The 19982-nt window shown below is 37.6% G+C and overlaps 1 protein-coding gene across 3 annotated transcripts in view; it reads right to left on the bottom strand.

Moving 5' to 3' along the window:
- Positions 1-19982, bottom strand: part of CCSER2 (coiled-coil serine rich protein 2) — a 66514-nt gene that overhangs the window by 35852 nt on the left and 10680 nt on the right. For all 3 annotated transcript variants that reach the window (XM_072424520.1, XM_072424521.1, XM_072424519.1), the window contains exons 2-4: positions 8506-9856; positions 5901-6047; positions 1014-1213 (exon numbers count right to left, since the gene is read on the bottom strand). In XM_072424520.1, coding sequence (XP_072280621.1) covers positions 1014-1213; positions 5901-6047; positions 8506-9817 — 1659 coding nt within the window. In that variant the 5' untranslated portion in view covers positions 9818-9856. The remainder of the gene's footprint in view (positions 1-1013; positions 1214-5900; positions 6048-8505; positions 9857-19982) is intronic.

Here is a 19982-nt window from a genome sequence, read left to right as displayed (position 1 = left end):
GACACAGTGTAGATAAAGAGAAGCCTGGAGCTATTTACAGTTAGGTCCATAAATATTTGGACAGACAACTTTTTTTCCTTTTTTGCTTCTGTACATTACCACAATTATTTTAAATGAAACAACTCAGATGCAGTTGAACTGCAGACTTTCAGCTTTATTTCAGTGAGTTGAACAAAAAGATTGCATAAAAATGTGAGGAACTAAAGCTTTTTTTTTTTTTTTTACACAATCACTTCATTTAAGGCACTAGTATTGTTAACCTTCATTAGGGTCATGTTTTTAAGACCCAACTTCTTTTGCATTTTTAGAAAAAACAAAAACGGACATTTCTGCTATAGAATGTCCTTTTATAATTTAGAATAGATCGCTCTTTCAATTAGTGCATGCACAGTGCAGGTTCTAAGATTGCATAGCAGCCATACACTCAACCAAATGAGGAAAGTTTGAAAAGGCCTGGCTCTATAGGAAACTATAACAATGAAGGTAATTTTTGCATTGGTTGCTCCTGTACTGATCTCCTTCGTCAAAATAGCAACAATATTCGCATACGTACTATTAGCATAGCAACACCTGAGGCCCAAGCCTTTAAAAAGGGATTTTGGTCTTGTTCCAACTACTGTATTTCTGATAACACATGTGTTTATGGGTGTGCTACAGCAAAACACATCACATGCACTGGTGCACGGTGTTGCCATTTATTTCTAACTGCACCTCAAACATGGATTCTACCTTATCAGGATACTACTAATTGTTGGTCTTCCACAATGAAGTATGCACAATGTTTTGTGTGTAGATAAGTTTAATTAAATTAATTGGCTGACCTAGTGCAATCAATGCTAACACATAGTGTCTTTTTTTTTAAAAAAATGTATTGGACCAGCCTACTCCTGTACATGAATAACATTTTAAATTACACAATTCCCAATAAACAGAAACTACCATGTTACAAGCAATCTTAAGCAACAGCTACCCGAAAATACACAAATCATTGTAGAATAAATGTTAAAACATACCAGGCTATTCATTTCTGATGACTCAAAACTCTCACATCGACGGACATTTCCAATTGGCTCCATTCCTTCTTCATCCCACATATAAGTTCCATCAGAACTGTCAGATGGAGAAAGCTCCAACGAGGATGGGTCTCTGTAATCCATGTCTGGAGAGATGACGTTTTTCACGTAATGACTTTTGGTATCTGCTTCATTTTGTACTAGAATAAGATACAACAAATAACAGATACAATATAAATAACAAACAGCTAAATATATATACATATATAGCTGCCTGAAATGTTACTGACCTGGGTCAAAAAAGAAAAAAAAGGTATTACACCACTATTACTACATGTTGAACCCAGATCATAATGACATTCCTAACCTTGCACCTTTAAGAAGAACACAGTAGTCAGTATGGCAGCTCCCACATTTTTGTCAGGACAGATTTCCCTTGTATAAACTATATATGAATGCCTCCATCACCCCAGGTCGCAATGAAACCGACAATTTTTTTGCAAACAGCTATGGGGAGGAAATAATGAACACACTATGTATGGCAATTTATTGAACCTGAAACAGCTTGAAATGTTGAAGTAAGTAACTTAAAAAGAGAATGGGATGTGCAAGAAACGAAATGACAGTTTTCTTTGTGCCAATAATGTAATTATAACCACCACCATCAACAAATGATTCTGCAAATACTTCAAGCAAGTACTAAATATTGACACATTTTCAGCATTTCCAGAAGAAGAAAGCATCTGTCACAGCAACCTCAGTGCAGGACATTGGGGCTGCATAACCAAGCCTAGCACAGACATCATTGGCACTTTTATTTGGATATTCCAAGAGGTGAAAATGGGGAACACTAGAAGCAGAATTATTTTGGCCATTCAATAGGAGTACTGCGAATTTCATCCATGGTAAATTCTTTAATAATAATCTAGTCACCCAAGATGTCCACTATGCAAAAATGTAATATTGGTCACAGGTGGCTGGACCATCTATTCGCCTTAAAAGTTTTGCTTTAAATTTCTGTCAACATTAATTTATTTCCATAAATTTCCCACAGTTCCTCCGGCTTGTTCCCAAGTCTACATATAACCTAAAAGTTGAGTCATAGCTCACACAGGATTTTGACTAGTCAAGTCAAAATGGAGAGTTCTCCTCCAAAAAGTGTGCATTTACTTTACAGCCCAAACCTGAATGAAGCCATAAGGGTGCAAATGATAAACATATATTTTAGGATTAGGAATTTTAAAAAAAAGTCTGTTGCATTTTCCTAAACTTTTTTTAATTCTGGATAGGACAGGGAAAGGTTTGTGGTTGTTGTTTTAGTACCTGAGAAGAATATACCTTTTAAAAAGCAACACACTGTATTGTTTCAATGTAAATAAATTATATATATATATACACATACATATATACACACATACACACACACATATGTGGACAGAGACAACTTTTTCTAATTTTGGTTCTGTACATTACCACAATTAATTTTAAACTCAGATGCGGTTGAACTGCAGACTTTCAGCTTTAATTCAGTGGGTTGAACAAACAGATTGCATAAAAATGTGATGAACTAAAGCCTTTTGTTTAACACAATCACTTAATTTCAGGGGCTCAAAAGTAATTGGACAGATTAAAAAGCTGAAAATAAAATGTTCATTTCTAATACTTGGTTGAAAACCCTTTGCTGGCAATGACAGCCTGTGGTCTTGACATCACCCTATGCTGGGTTTCCTCCTTTTAATGCTCTGCCAGGCCTTTACTGCACTTACTTTACTTTACTGACTGAGTAGCTGTTTGTTTGTGAGCCTTTCTGTACGAAGTTTAGTCTTCAACAAGTGAAATGCATGCTCAATAGGAAAAGTTCTCTGACTTGGCCATTCAAGAATATTCCACTTCTTTGCTTTAATAAACTCTTGGGTTGCTTTGGCTGTATGTTTTGGGTCATTGTCAATCTGTAATATAAAAAAAAAACACCTCCCAATCAATGTGACTGCATTTAGCTGGATTTAAGCAGACCGTATGTCTCTGAACACCTCAGAATTCATTCGGCTGCTTCTGTCCTGTGTCACATCATGGATAAACACTAGTGTCCCAGTGCCACTGGCAGCCATGCACGCCCAAGCCATCACACTGCCTCCGCCATGTTTTACAGATGATATGCTATGCTTTGGATCATGAGCTGTTCCTTGCCTTCTCCCTACTTTTTTTCTTGCCATCATTCTGGTAAAGCTTGATCTCGGCTTCATCTCTCCAAAGAATGTTTTTCCAGAACTGTGCTGGCTTTTTTAGATGTTTTTGAGCAAAGTGCAATCTAGCCTTTCTATTATTGAGGCTTATGAGTGGCTTACACCTTGCAGTGCACTCTCTGTATTTACTTTCATGCAGTCTTCTCTTTATGGTAGACTTGGATATCGATACGCCTACTTCCTGGAGAGTGTTGTTCACTTGGTTGGCTGTTGTGAAGGGGTTTCTCTTTACATGGAAATGATTCTGCGATCATCCACCACTGTTGTCTTCCGTGGACGTCCAGGTCTTGTGGCATTGCTGAGTTCACCAGTGCTTTGTTTCTTTCTTGTGATGTACCAAACTGTAGATTTTGCCAATATTGTAGCAAATTCTCAGATGGTTTTTTTTCTGTTTTTGCAGCTTAAGGTTGGCTTGTTTAATCTGCATGGAGAGCTCCTTTGACCGCATGTTGTCTGTTCACAGCAAAATCTTCCACCCCAAATCAACTCCAGGATTTTTATCTGCTTAATTGATAATGACATAATGAAGGAATTGCCCACACCAGCCTTTGAGTCAAATGTCCAATTACGTTTCAGCCCCTGAAATTAAGTGATTAGTTCCTCACATTTTTATGCAATCTTTTTGTTCAACCCACTAAATTAAAGCTGAAAGTCTGCAGTTCAATTGCATCATTGCAATGAGTTGTTTCATTTAAAATCATTAGTTGTAATGTACAGCACCAAAATTAGAAAAAAGTTGTCTCTGTCCAAATATTTATGGACCTAACTGATATATAAAATAAATAAAATAAACATAAATACACACACACACAATTTCAGCAGGTTCTGCTGCGGGCTGCAGTCATTTTTATTGTGCCTGCAGCTTACCAGGAGCTTCAATATAATCCTGTGCATATGCAGTTAGATGATTAGAAAGCGTGCATTTACAGCAGAGGGTTCATTACAACACACCAACCCTTAGGTAAACAGACCAGTCCTGTGACCACCACTATTTGCATGACAGAATGGTTTACTGAAAGGCTTTGGAAGTTTCTAGAGTCTCTGGGCTGTCACTAAAGATGATGCAAGGCTTCCCAGACCCAAAGCAATAGTGACATCAGGGCCGAGAAGAGCCAACACTTCCATAAAGATCTGTGTTAAAAATTGCAAGACCATAAGTGCAAGAGTTTTTAAAGTTCAAGAGAGCTAATCAAAACCCATGAAGTGAATGTGAATGCTTTTCACTGATTGCTAAAAAACGTTGCAACCTGAAGCCTGTGTGAACGAAGTCTAAGAAAAGCAATGGTAATTGCATCAAGCTTTGCATATGAAAAAAGATATGGCAGCAATCTGTTGAAATGGGCTTGAAGGACAATTTCAACCACATTAATCAAATAACAGCTGTCTCAATCTGTTAACCTTCAACACAATGTGCAGCTGTTGGCATATATCTTTTCCTAAGTAACATTTACTTTAAAGCAAAGTAATTGGAGATATTCAAAATACTCAAAAAGTTTTGTTCTCTAATACATTTTTTTAGCCTTATGGGAGATGATTCACTTGAACATTTGCTTGTATACAAAGAAGCTAAAGTATTTGTACTGCTCTTTTTTAAACATGATTGAAAGGCATCACCTTAAAGTGAATAATCCTCTGAATGCATACCTTTTAATTCTAAATGTAGGTGAGGACCACCTGATATACTAATTATATATGCAGGCTTGCTTGCTAATGATCCTCTGAACATGAGCTCCCCTTGACATTGTATGCACCTCTGACCATGTGTAGAGTCTAAGAGGGATAAAACACCATACCCACCCTGGTATCCAATGGACAGGGCAAGGGCAAATCAATGGGTTGAATTCAGCTGCCAGAAGCTAAAATACACATTACAGTATTGGACCATTTACTAAATACCAGTACTGTTTGTGAAAAATTCATAGACCCGTGTAAGCTATGACAAACATTCACATGTAGGGTGCAGCTCAGAATCCACAAGCAAAACAGTTTCACCAAAATATTAAATAACTTCTAACTAACTAGCTTTTCCTACTTTTTTTTTTCCCTGATTTTCCTGCACATAGTAAGCTTTTCAGATGTAAATAAGAAACTACATCAGATCAGACAGAGACCCCCTCATGTCTTGGCTTAAGCTCATCCAGCAATATTGTCACCTCATTGTACTTGGCATGCATCTTTCATTTATTAAATGCATTCACTTCAATCATGGAGATTCAGTGTCCTATGCGAGCATTACTATAACAGTCCATATGCATATACAGCCTGCCTAGGAATTCACGCTCTTACAGAGCCACACTTATCAAGGAATTTTATTATCTGCATAACAGCCTAGTGCATCCAGCAGACCTAAGGGTTCCTGACAGGCTTTGTAATGTAGAGAATCATTAAGGGCCTTAAGCACCAGTCATGATGTGCCAAAGTCTGCTGAAAAACTGCAAGTTCTGGGAATGTTGAGTGTCAATCTATTACAACCCGCAGCACTAAGTGACTCTTTCTACTGATTTCCACAGCACTGCAGGAGATTCATAGACGTGTCAGATTCCCTGAGTAGTGTTCTGCAGTAGGGGCAGCACTGTACAGAAATAGCTGCACAATGTAATGTTTAAGTACCTTGTTTTCATATGTTAAATGCAAAGCCATTTACCTGATAAAGTCATATCAATCCAGTCATCAGAATTATTGCTGTTGCGTTGATTCCTAGCTTGAAGTTCACCCAGTGAATATAATAGCTCTTCTGGTAAGTTTTTGTCCAGTTTCTCATCACTAAGTGTTTTATTCCCATCTTCCAAATCTATAAAATGATTGAAAACAACTATGTAATATGAAAAATCATGGAATAAATCAATAATGAAAATGTCCTAATTATTTTTTTTTATTGATATTAGGTTAAGCAGAAAAGAGTTGTATACAGAAAAGTCATTAACTAGATAGTTAGGAATAATAGTATCAGCGGGTGTACAGATACAAATAACACAAACGTGAAAAACAGGCTATGTACACATTTTTGTCATTGGAAATTATTTTTCACGATTGCTTTCAGTGACCGATGAAGGAACAAGCACTGTACACACCGCACATGTTCTGTTCTATGGAAAGGTGATGCTCTCCTTCATTAGCAAGCATAATGGTTGTTCCTGATCGTTGTTAATTGATCCACCATACCGGATTATGCTGAGCAACCACTGTACATGTGAGATTCCCCTCTCTCTACCCATTCATCTCAAGCGATGATTATCTGATTTGTGTACAGACTATTCATACTTTTGATTAAACACATTTAATTATTATGAAACTGCTTTTTTTTTTATAAATTTGTGGATGCTGGTTTATTAATTTGAATCAGTGTGATTGGTTGAAGAAAATAAATGTTTCCCAATTATTTGTAAGCACCCGATACTCCTATTGATGCATTTCTATTTTGAAATTTCTTCTAATAAATGGTGTGCAAAGAACATACTAACTTAAAAGAAAAACAGAAAGAGAAGCAGTACAATAGCCAATACCATGAGACAGCAGAGTGATAGAAAGATGAGCTCATAATTCTTCTGCTTCTCACTGTCCAACCACAGGCTGGGGAATGGTGACAAGATCAATAACTGCAGTTGTGTATATATTTTTTCATCTTTGTTGTAGTGTTTTTGGCTTTATTGCCTGGAGTACAGCTTTAACTTACAAAACAATATATTAGGCTTGGTTCAAACGTGGCCATTGTTGTACTTTGTGGTGACGTGTACAAGTGTGGTGTGTTGCCAGACAATTTATGGTAAATGCAGGGCATGTGAGCTTGCATATAAAATCCTTTATTATTGCAAGATAAATACAAGACACTGCCCTACATCATCCCTGTGCCCAAACAATGTGTTTACTGTAATTAAAGTACAATATGTTTCATGATACTGATCAGGGCATCATTTCTTACACATTGTGTAGTAGGAGATGGATAAGATAACCCTTTGGCTATTCAATGCTAACCAGGAGCATGGTCAGGAATCTCTCTGTGTTGATGAAATTGCAGGTTTTTAGACTTGACCTGCAATTTGTATAATGATTTAAAAGGCAACAGTCTTTCTTATTACAGAAGAACATAATAAACAGCCAGCACATTTTTTTTATTAAATGTGTGGAAAAAACTTATGCTGGGGACTGAAATTTAAATACTTTTTCTTTTAATACTATGAGAGCAAGACTCAAAAGAGTACTGGGCAATCAGCTTTACAATGGGAGATCTTAAGTACTACATTTGACAAGGTTACAACAAAGTTAAGCTGCGTACACACTTGCAATTTTTGTCGTTGGAAAGGATCTTTCACGATCCTTTCCAACGACAAGGGGCTGCAAGATGCATGAACGATGCTGTACATACAGCACCGTTCATGCTCTATGGAGAGGGGAGGGGGGAGAGCGACGGAGCGGCACCCTGCTGCGCGCTCTCCCCTTCCCTTTCATTACGATCGGCTGTCGTCCATCGTCCGTGGATCCGGCAGGTCGGTCGTCCGGACGATGGACGACACCGACTGTACACACGGAAGATTTTCGCCCGATAATTGGCCGATGCCGATTATCGGGCGATAAAAATCTGCCGTGTGTACGTAGCTTTACAACAAGGTTATCAGTGTCCTTCCCAGGATTTTTCTTAAGCTACAGGTCGGTAGTTAATTATGAACCAACTGTTCAATAACAGCTGGGCAGTTACTAAAACGTGCCGGGTGGTGCGTCCAGCTAAAAGGTGCTGGGGAGAACACTGGATTTCTTTTAAACCCTGTAGTGTGTTAGGCATATAGATCTGAATGAAAAAATAGAATCATTTGTCTTTTGCAATATTTACACAACACTGAGAGCCTCACTGGACTCTACAAGATGTATAAAAAGCCATCATGTGAGTTAGGTTACCAGAAACTATGAAAGGATAGCTTGGAACCTCTGCCAGATTTTGTTCCTGTCCCTGTCCTGGTATGAAAGATTTTCCTCACATCCTTGCAATCTGAAAGTTTTTAGATGTAAAAGGACTGGGTAGATTATACCTTCAGTAGGTTTCATGCCCTCGTTGTCAGGATATGAAGGCTGGCTGTCCCTATTTTGTGGATTTTTCTTTAGATTTCTGTCCAGATGACAGGCATCAGAGGAGACAGCAAGGGTTCATCTCCAAACAAGGTCACAGACAGAATTCAAAACCTGACTAAAACTAAAAATGGTTTGTCTATAGTTAGGAGGAGTAGATCATGTGTAGTTATGGAAATAAGAATATTTACCAGATAAATTCATATCAAGCCACTCATCCGTGTTATTGCTATTTTGCTTTTTATCTTGTGGTTCAACCAACGAAAGCTGTGATGGCTTTTCTGGGTTTTCCACAATAATGGTTTTATTCACATCTTCTAAGTCTAGAAAATCATCACTAAAATCCTCACTGAAATCATTTTTGTCAGACGATGACAAAGAGGAAATGGAAAGTTCATCCACATCTTCGCTAAAATAATTATCTTTGAAGTCTTGCTGTTCTAGATCATTGCAAGAAGAAAAACGATCAGTGTTCAAGTCCTTGCATTCTTCTTTGCATTGTTGGTCTGTTTGACATATGCCATTTGACAATAATTCTATTTTGTTGTTTACTGGAGTGGTAGTAGATCCTTTTGTTCCATCAAAAAATATTTCCCCAGGGAAGGGTGCTCGGTTTGCTTTCTGCAAGGATGGACGGGTCAATTTGTAACCTAAAGGAGCCGATGCCACAGGGCCATTTGTTAAAACAGGTTTCTTTAAATTAGACATTAAACCTGAATTATATGTCCTTGTAAACATAGACTTAATTTGTGGGTCGTTACCATTTGACAAACCATACTGCTTTGCAGTCCTGGATTTAAGATCTGTGCGTGTAGGTAAATGCTGCGATTGATGTATGTTTGCCATATCTGTGTCTCTGTGAAGAGAATAAGACCTGGTCAAACATGTAGTTGGAAATTTGGAATTTTGAATAGAGTGGGAAAAGCTCTGTGAACGCCTAACATGAGAGAATGGCTTGTCAGATGACAAGACGTTATTGGTAAAGTTCCTACTCGTGGCAGAATTGGCTCTAGGTCTATATAAGCCAGTTGGAGGCTTGGTTGTGTAAATTCCATTAGCCAGTGGTTTCTGTCCACTTGACACAGAGTAAAGAGTCCTTCCAAACTGGGAACCTTTTGTAAATTTTGTTGAACTAGACAGCACATTGTCACTCAAGTCTTCTTTATGTGACACTAACATGTTGCTTTGCTTCCCAGGTTTTGTGAATCCTAATCGGTGTGCATGGTTTTGCACCATTACCTGGGATGATTTCTCAATGGTAAAATTAGGAGGGGCTCTAGAAATCTGGTCATTTTGTAGATATCTTGATTTGTTCCAGTGTAAAGTTAATGCAGGTGTCCTGTCAGGTTCAACGTGCTTTTCGACACTAAAGTTTCCCTTGGGGGATATTTCGTTACATGTGCCATTTTGTGCCCGTTGCAGAAAGCTTCCTACAGGCTTAGATGTACCAAATTTTGGTAATTTAGAACCTAGAGAGGCTCGCCGCTGGAACTTGTCTTCCATGAGAGGGAAAGTACATTGGTATGTTGAATTAAATCAAATCTGTGAAGAAAAAAAGAAAAAAAAATGTAAATAGCTCAAATTGCAAAATATATTGTACAACAGACAATCAACATACTCAACCTATAAGAACGTCTTAACTTATATCTGTGCTGCCATTTCTTTTTAAGATCACGATGCTTACTTAAAGTGCATAGATTGGTTCGATCAGTATGTGACTAAAACTACTGTATAAAAGTGCAAATATTCATCTTCAAAATGCTAAATGTCACACTATCCTTATCAAATGTTTACTTACTGTAAAGTTTAGCTACTGTCCATCAATTTTGAAACCTGAACAACCTGTTCACCACTAATTATTATTATTATTATTTTTTATTATTAATAACTTTATATGATGACTAACACTTTGAGCATAAGTCTAATGAGAAAGTTTACCACTATGAGTTTTTATTTAAAGCACTTAAAGAAGTTAAAACACATGATTTTAAATAAGTGAACAGTCACCTTACCTTTAACTAGGGCTATTTATGTTAGCATTTAAAGCACTATTGTATTTATATGCCTATGTAAACATAATCACATAATATGTAATGAACCCAAAAATAATCTATTTAAACAACCTGTGCATACTAGTTAATATTTAACTTCTAACCTGTTTAAAAGAATGACGGTTACGTTCCAGTTGATTATGCATGTGTCTCAGTTTTGTTTTTTAAAAAGGTGATAATAGAAGCTAGGTCTAATATTTCACAGCAAGAGCAGGTTCACCAGCCTCAGGATCCAGCAATCCCACGTAGCTCCTTGCAGCCAGCCATTTGAACACTCACACTGCAGCACTGGATCCCGTGTCTGCACAATTAGCATCTGGCACCAGTGAGCAGTTGCCAGCAATACCAGTAACATTAACTGCGGCCCCTATTCATTTCCCATTGAGCTGCCAAATCCACCATGTGGTGTCTCCGGAGGGGCAGTGGTTCCTGGCATGAGGAAGCTGTAAACATGAGGAAGTTGCAACCCTACTACCATTGTGAACATAGCCTTATATATCACATTACCAGTGAGCACAGTATGGACAGCAAGAAAATATGCCGTCACATTTCATAAGTATACGCGTTTCTCTTTTATAACGCATATAAAGCTTTATAAACAGCTTTATAAAAAGTTTTATAAAAATTGAAAAACACTCTAAAAGCTTTCCTCATGCGCTACTTAAAGTTTCCATTTTCCACACTGCCTGATATCAGATAAGTTAGTAACAAAGAAATGAACACTATTTCACCTTTAATCTTATTAAATGGTAGAAACATGAACTAGGTTATTCAGTATTTGTTCTATGGGCTACAGAACTAGCTGTCTCTGGCATACTTCTAATTTTATATTTTTACTTCCCATAAAATTGCTTGTGAAGCGGACGTTTCATGACGTTTATCCAAACCTGGTCTGTTCTCAGCATACAAAGAATCACATTTAAAAGGGATTCAACAGCTCAAACGATTATCCTAATACAATGGGCACAAGCTAACAGGCATCACTGGGCACTATTTCACTCAAAAGTTCCAATTATTTCGGCCTTATTTAAACTTCAAGCACTATCTGCAACTAAACATTCCATGTAGCATAACCACAAAAAACTTCTGCTGAATACATAATACACAAATAAGACAATAACCAGCAATCCAAAGCCTTATTCACAGCACAAATATATACAGTACGTGCATCTTAAGCTACGTACACACGGCAGATTTTTATCGCCCGATAATCGGCATCGGCCAATTATCGGGCGAAAATCTTCCGTGTGTACAGTCGGTGTCGTCCATCGTCCGGACGACCGACCTGCCGGATCCACGGACGATGGACGACAGCCGATCGTAATGAAAGGGAAGGGGAGAGCGCGCAGCAGGGTGCCGCTCCGTCGCTCTCCCCCTCCCCTCTCCATAGAGCATGAACGGTGCTGTATGTACAGCATCGTTCATGCATCTTGCAGCCCCTTGTCGTTGGAAAGGATCGTGAAAGATCCTTTCCAACGACAAAAATTGCAAGTGTGTACGCAGCTTAAGTCTCATGTTTTTCTTGCAAGGGAACAATGACAACAAAAAAGGAACAATATCAACAGCAGGATTTGCTTTATATACTGAAACACCTGAGCAACATTAGCATGGGTTGTTGGCATTTAGAAAGTACAAGAATACCAGACATTCTAGATAATTATCAGCCAACACGATTGATAATGATTGCCACGATTGATAATGATAATGAGGCGAAAATCTAGCATCCCCACCACTGTATTTTCCTGTGGAGGAAAGCAAAGTGGGATGCTGTTCATTCATTCACAGGAAATGTTTACAGAGGATTGCTTCCAGTGACATAAATCTGATATCTCTACAGGATTTAACTCGAACAGCTGAGGAACCTCAACATTGAAAGGCGTGGGAAACTATGTATGTATGTATGTATGTATGTATGTATGTATGTATATACATAGTGATAATAATGTGTGGATGTGTGGGTAATAGTGTGGACTTTCTTGTAGAAGTCCTACAAAGTTATCCAAAGGAGAGAGCATGTGCAGCATCAGGACAACCCAATGCTGTAGGTGGTATTCAATTTAGCAGCTAAAACTTCTTTTTTTTAGTATGTTTCTACACAATTATGTTGGGCGATTATGAATGTCTCAAGAAAGGTGCTGAATTGCAATTTCAGTCCAAAAAATCCAAATGTATATTGCATTGCTAAACTAATTGTAGGCAGCAAATATATTACATTGATGTTCCAGGACCGAATCATGAAAAACCCTTAAACTAGATCAGATAAAAAAAAAAAAAAAATCTAACTTTATATAGTTAGCCATTAACTATCTTATTGCATACCTTTACAATGCAAAGTCCTTGCTGTACAGTATGAGAACGTCATAAAATGATAAATACATAGAAAGAGCATAAAGGACATGCCAGCCCTATGCATGTAGCAACAAGAAGAGTTACAAAGACCTATTGTTGGTGTGTCTAGACAGATCTTAAAAACAATACAATACAAAAAAAAAAATCCCTAAACAGAACTAATAAAAAACTGATCTGAAGTCAAAAATGATTTACTGGAACTAAAACACACAAGCCTACTTATGAAACCCAAACTTCTATAGCAATCATTGTATGGATTCTAGCACCTATTAACCATGAACCGAAGAATAAACATATTTTCATCCTGGGGTTTTGTCTGTAGGTAGGAGGCAAACACATGGAACACTCGCCAATTTATAAATCCAAATAATAATCACCCCTGCAGCAAGATTTTTTTGCCTGTATTGTAAAGATACTGAACTGATATTGATAAATAACAATGAATATAGTGACAAATTCTAATTCTAAATTCTCCTTGCACATTATACCCCTTTCCTCTCTCAGAAGTGTAAGTAGTTATATAAAAGGGCTAATGTAGCGGCTGGGGAAGAAACATAAGGGAATAGTTATGAATTAGGTCTCTAAATCTACTAGAGTTAAAGACATCATATCTAAAATGGAGAATCCCAGCAGCAATCTTGAGACTTCTGAATGTCCATAAACAGGTAAAAAACATGCTTAAAAAAAACATTATAATAGTATGGTAAGATTGTCAAAATGAATGGTTTGTCCATTTTTTGTTCCTAGAGGCAATCCCGTTGCTTTGTACAACCAATGATGTTGCTCTATCGCTGCATCCTTCCAATGAGATTCTGCAACGTTCCAAGCTAGTGATGTGGTAATAATGCCCATTAGAAATTGTATCTGTACCTTGGCGATACTTCCATCTGTGGGCCTGATATATTAAAGCGCTCCAAGGCTGGAATGAATACACCTTCACCAGTGAAGCTGGGTGATCCAGCAAGCCTGGACTGCATCTGGACAAGGATTGAAAACATTTGCAAATGACAAATGGCAAATGACTTAGGAAATCTATTCCAGGTTTGCTGGAAGAGCTTTAATAAATAAAGCCCAAATAATCATCATTAATGGCAGAACCAACAGTGTTACATCCAACTAAAGGTACCTAAACATCATTTCTAGGAAAACTGGCTTCTGATGCCAACAAATATTTGGCTTTTTTTATTTATGCATTTATTTAGCACAAGCCTCTTCTGTAGATCTTTGCAAAGTTCATAGTCATTTCAGTGTTTCTACCACAGTCTTATGTCATAACCATTGTCTAAAGTCCTATACAAACACCAGATTTCTATTACTAGAAATGCTGTGATCATTTCCAGCGACAGAATAATGAAGGAGTGTTGTACATACAGCTTTGTTCTGTCCTATGAAGAGGAGACGATGAGCAAGGAAAGTGATCTTCCAGGGTGGATTTGTGAATGGCTGCTGTACACTTGTTATATATATTATATATATAAAAAACATTTCAGTTTGAGCAGGGCAATACATCTGAGAACATCAAAGCTGATTCTGGAGACCACACACATACATACTGTAATACAATATGCTCTCAGTGTACAACTTGTAAAAATAGCCATGTACCTTCCTAGCGGTAGCTAAAATTTTCCAGAAGCTACCTAGGAAAGAATTAAAGGGAGAGGCAGACAAGACACATGGACAAGGTAAAGGGTGTTTCCAATAGAGTAATAATCATGACGGTGATTATAAAAGTTTCATATCCACATAGTCATCAGTAATTAAATTATATAAACTTTGCAAGCAAGCACAAACTGAAAATTAATTGCATGCCTGGTTTAGAGACATGTTGTCCTAGTGTTTGGAATTATTTACATACTGCTCAGCGATATATATCAGACAAATAATAGGTATGACAGCACTATACAGTACAGTAAAACAAGCATTGGGGTAGGTTCAGACTAGCTTTTTTTTATACTGCAGAGTTTACCACTTGCTAGGCACCCAGCAAGACCTTTTGTTCTTTACAAATGTCTGCAGATGCTTATCTGGAGATGTTTTTATCACCTTCCAGGTGCCTCAAAACACCTGCAGATAAACCCACTTGCAAAAGTGGTTGCAAGCAGTTTTTTTTTTGCAGGGATTTGGGAGGCAAAGGCACCCGTGGGCACAAAACAGAGCTTCTGGAAAAAACAGTTGGAAATGCCATAACCTAAAAATGACTAATAAGATAATAAACAAATTCATTTGTTTTAACCATAAAAGTTTTTTAAAGTGGGATTAAGCCTTTACAAGGTAAAAGCCCCTTGAAAAAAAACAGCCAATCTGAACTGAGTTTAACAATGATCTTGTCTAAACACAAGCAAGTACTTCTGGGAATATGTTACACTTCCGCTACCAAAGTTAATGCTGTGTATGTGAATCAATACTTTTCTGGGTTCCTGGCATAGACAAATATTTGCCTTTTTGTTTTTTTGAGTCAAAAGTTTCTATGTGAATAATTGTTTTAGTCTAGGTGCTCAGCCATCACAGGGAAGTAATTAATGGTTAACCCCATATATTTTCAGAAAAGGTCTAATTAAATATTGATAGCTTAGAATGAACTGTGTTCATTGTTTTGGCATTGTTTATCTGCCTAATCTAAATGTTTAGCTTCATCAGAACAGGAGCAGAAAGAGAAAGATTCAAATAAACACAATAAAGCCTTTACACTGTAGCAGGTGCATAGACTTGGGTACTACTGAGATCTAGCCATGAGAGTATCCTAAAATATAAAAAAGTTCACATGAATAAAAGTTGGGTTTCATTCGTACCAGGGCTACCAGATGCAGATGAATTGACCAGTCATGAAAGAAATATGGCTGTTGCCATGTCTGAACTTTTTAAAATGCAACTTGCTTGGCTGTTATGCTCTAAAACAAGTATTCAGATCAGATTAATCCCAAGTAAAGTCAGGCATCTTTATCTAAATACTTGTTCTGTATGACTAGGAGGTTTTACTTATGTTTGTTTTTCATCAGAACACAAACATCTCTCTCTCAGCTGATCAATATTACAGCAAACATTTTCCTAATAAAAAATTCAGAGAAAACATGAACAAACACTTATTACAAGGTTTAGAGATGAACCATTTAAAAGCATTAGCTGAAAAAAAGAAAATGGTGACTCCTAAAGTACAACTAGGCTTCTGAATGGCAGTCTAAAGAACCAAACCCACTTTCTGGGGGATGTAAAAAATTTCCTTTAACTTGCCTGACTGAGCCATATCTTCCTTCATTTCCATCCCACACACTTTTATCTTCCAAGACACTGCAGCTCACATTGGGAGGGTTTCAGCAGGACTAGGTTTGGCCAAGTATTGGCAGACAAGCCACAGGTTTGTGAAATAGCAATAGCAAGGCCAACAGCCATACCTCCTGCAACCTTTTATCCCACTGTACTGTAAGCAGATCCAGCCTTCACAAGTGGCAACTATGAGACCAGAAGCCGTGCAGCATTGTTGCCACACAATCACAAAAACCTGTATTAAGTGATCTTTACTAAAAGGCTCAACAAGTATAAGTGAAACTTTGCAGGAAAAATAAGAGAAATCTGTTGAAGGACTTTTTTACAGTTTGATTTTAAAATAAGAATGAAGCTCTGTATTCACAGCGGCAAAGAAAAGTTCCACAATACCTGGTTCTATTGGATGCAATACCAAGACTCCCCAGAATACAGAATCAATCTTTCTCAGGTGACATAGGGTAGACTCCTATGTATATAGAACCTTAGATGTTTTGTGTTAAGTCCTATGACTCTTGATAATGTCTATACCCACTTTTTACATCTGCCATTTGGAATTTTCTTTTATGAAATTGACATTAACCCCTGCACCACCTTTTTTGTTATATCACAATGTATGGTGCCGTTTTATTCTACTACTGCTGTTCTCAATGGCCTCCATGCTCTCTAAAATGTAAATGGTTTATTGTTTGTCTGTACCCTTGTTGTTAATAAAAAAATAAAAAGTTAAAAAAAAAAAAAAAAACAATGAAGCTCTGGCTTGAATCCTCCTAGTTGCAATGTCCAGCAGACATGCCACTGTGATCCAGTAGAAGTTCTATTTTGGGTTTAATTATGGCCAGTATCATTTGATGCTTTTTTTTTAACCCAGGTTGCCATGAACCTGACCTGCACTAGCTTATATTTCTGATGCAACAATATGCACACATGTAGCCTCATCAGTAAGGACAGCCCAGTGATGCCAAATGAGAATGACGTCACACAGATCTGGCTGAAAGAAACTAGGAATTTGGGATAGAAAGCTGAATATTTTAAGTGTTGGATTGAAAAATAGAAGGTGGGTGGAAAAATCGAGAACTTCAGTTTAAAGCAAATCAATAATATTCCTGGGTAGTTTAACATTTTTATGGTCAAAAGAATTAGATAATGTAGGGATTTTGGAATTAAAAATACACGCACAGATCTTTTAGCAATCCTCAATGGCACAAGGCAGACCGTGACATCAACAGAAACAGGGAGGGGAAGTGCCAAGATCTGTAAAAATTTGCATGTCACTTTATTTGCCTGGTTCTCTGGATCTACTTACTGTTTGGACATTCATTGCATTTGAATGTGCATAGGAATACAATCCCTGCATTTAAATGTTCTTCCTTACATGTTCACTGTCAATTCTCCAGGTATGGAACAAATTTAATTTAAAAAGCCATTCCAAGCAAATACATCTGAATCCAGTAGGTGCCTTTAAAAAGGTCTGTGTGCCAATGTTAGCCTGGAGCATCACAAGGTCAGTAACTTTATATACAAAAATTTATATAACCTTCTCTATGTAAAAGACAATAAAGAGCCAACCATAGGGGTGTCTACAGAGACCGATTCTAAATTATAAACAAGTTAGAAGGGTTAGCAGAAACCTAATGGTGTACCACAATTTAGTAGATGAAAGTCTGAAACATTGTGAAGATAAGTTTCATTCATTGTGTGTACTAAAAAGCTTTAATCCAATTTCTGTCTGGTACATGTATTTTGGTAGAACTGTAAATAAAAAGATACATTTATAGCCCTTGATCTCTATTTAAAAACGTCACAACTGTGTAAGTATACAGTGCCAAGGTCAACTTTAGCAAGAGAGTTGCTGACATGCCAACAACCTAACCCATGGGCCCATTCATAGCCGTTTGTCCTAGTGTGGACATGAAAAGCAGCACAACGCATAGTAGTGTGACGCAATAAAATAAATATAAGCTACATAAAATGTGGAATGGCAAATATAAAATATAACAAGACTGCATTACAGTAGTGTAAGGCTGAATATTCAGCTGCCTATATAAAAGTCATGATCATTCAATTACTTCAGGTATACTATAGTATAAAATTCAAGTTAGCTAGTGAAAAAAAAAAAAAAAAAAAAAAAAAAGTGAGCCTGGATTTTCTAGCTAAACTTTGGAGGAAAAAAAACTGTGCTGGCCACTCTCTTTAACTTACCTTATGTCTCCCTCCTGCAGGCTTCCTCTTCTGACCAATGAGACTCCTTACCTTTGCTTCCCAAGCTGTCACTAGCAGTCCTGCAATGACAGGAGGATGCCCAAGGCCCACCCAAATACCAGAGCACTGGACAGTGGAGGACACCAGCTTCCCGGGAGAAAGCAATAAAGCAAACCATATTCATCATCCTCTAGGCAAAATAGGCAGTGATGAAAAGGACCTACCACAAAGCTATCAAAGTTTTACACTTGGGGATTCCATCTGAATTTTGGCTTCACTACCTATAACCAGAATGAAGGATATGGGCAAACAATGACTACAATGATAGCCCGTTTCCTTCCAGTCAGTGACTGAACAAAATAGTGAAGGCAGAATCAGAATGACAGCACCTGAGGGTGCATATCCTTATAACCAAGTCAGAAATGACAGCTTCATATTTCCAGGTTTACTGTAAACTACTAACATTCCTACAAACTTTGCTTGTTTGATATAAAAGCCCCTTAATTAAATATATTACAGCAATAAATAATGTGGACTTTAAGAACATCATGAAAAGAAACAAGATTCATCAGTACTGCACAATCAAAAGAAAACAGAATCAAATTATTTAGGCATAAAGATTATCATTTGGATTATATTCTTGTCTGCAAGAGTTAACGGTCCACAGCAGAGAAATTGTTCTAGTTAGTCTCGGTCTCCACAAATACATAGAACATTTTTTATTTTTGTCTGCAGATTTCTGAATGGTAGCCATAAAGATGATCTGGATGAATTTCCTAGCATGACCTACTTTTAACCACATAAAATCAGACAACAATATGAAATATATTGGAACACATTTCTTTTACCTTTTTTTTTTTTATAATTCGGCTGCTAGACAGAAGGCCTTCATCCGTATCCTGGCCCTCACAATTTAATTCTGAGACGTTCAAAAAAAAATGCATTCCCTCCCAGTAAAATACAAGGTATAGAGCAGAGTCATCCTCCTCATGATAAATAGTTAATGCAGAGCACAGGTTGAAGGCGAGTCCTTTGTGAGCTGATGTTTTGCAATGACACATCCTCAGGCCTATGAGGTATCTGCTATAGCTGCAGCACCACACACGTCAGACTCATCAAAAGGATACCAAGCCCAGAATGTCCCAGCCCTTCTGCAATACAACTGGAAACACTCAGTGGATTATATCATTGGCTGCACAGTCACGCCACAATCTACTGGATCAATCTTGAAATCAGGAGAGGAGGTCATTTATTTAAGACTGTCAGCACTAACTTTAGAAATAGTAAACGAAATATAGACTCCTAAATTATTCCAGTAATAATTATTCAGGAAACAAAAAAGTTATACATATTTAAAAAACTTTTAGAAAAAAAAAAAAACATTCCTTTTTTTTGAAAAACAGTCTATTCATGGGACCCCCACAGTCCAAGGCTTGTTTACAGGGGAGGTAAAATTGTGGAGTCGTAAAGGTTTCCTCACAGCTAGCAATTGCTCCTTGTAGCATCTCACCAATGGCTCAAAGCTGCCCAAGAACTGTTGTTCCCCCCTGCTTTGTTAATAGAAACGAGAAGCCGTCCATTATCACCCTCCATACTCAGCATGTCCTAGCTCTCTACGATGCACGAAAAAGGCACAGACACAACATGGCTTCTATCATCCCCTTCAATGACTCCTGGACCCTTGGAATGACAAGAATGACAAATGGAAGAACTGCAGAGATCTCATTACAGGTAGTCCCCGAGTTAAGGACATCCAAAATGGACTCCTAGATAGGAAAGAGCTTCCCTGCTGCCTCCTGTGATAGGGG

The sequence above is a fragment of the Pyxicephalus adspersus genome, chromosome 10 (assembly GCF_032062135.1).
Source record: "Pyxicephalus adspersus chromosome 10, UCB_Pads_2.0, whole genome shotgun sequence".
NCBI lineage: Eukaryota > Metazoa > Chordata > Amphibia > Anura > Pyxicephalidae > Pyxicephalus > Pyxicephalus adspersus.
Note: the sequence above shows the minus strand (reverse complement) of the source record. Positions and strands in the feature narration are given on the sequence as shown.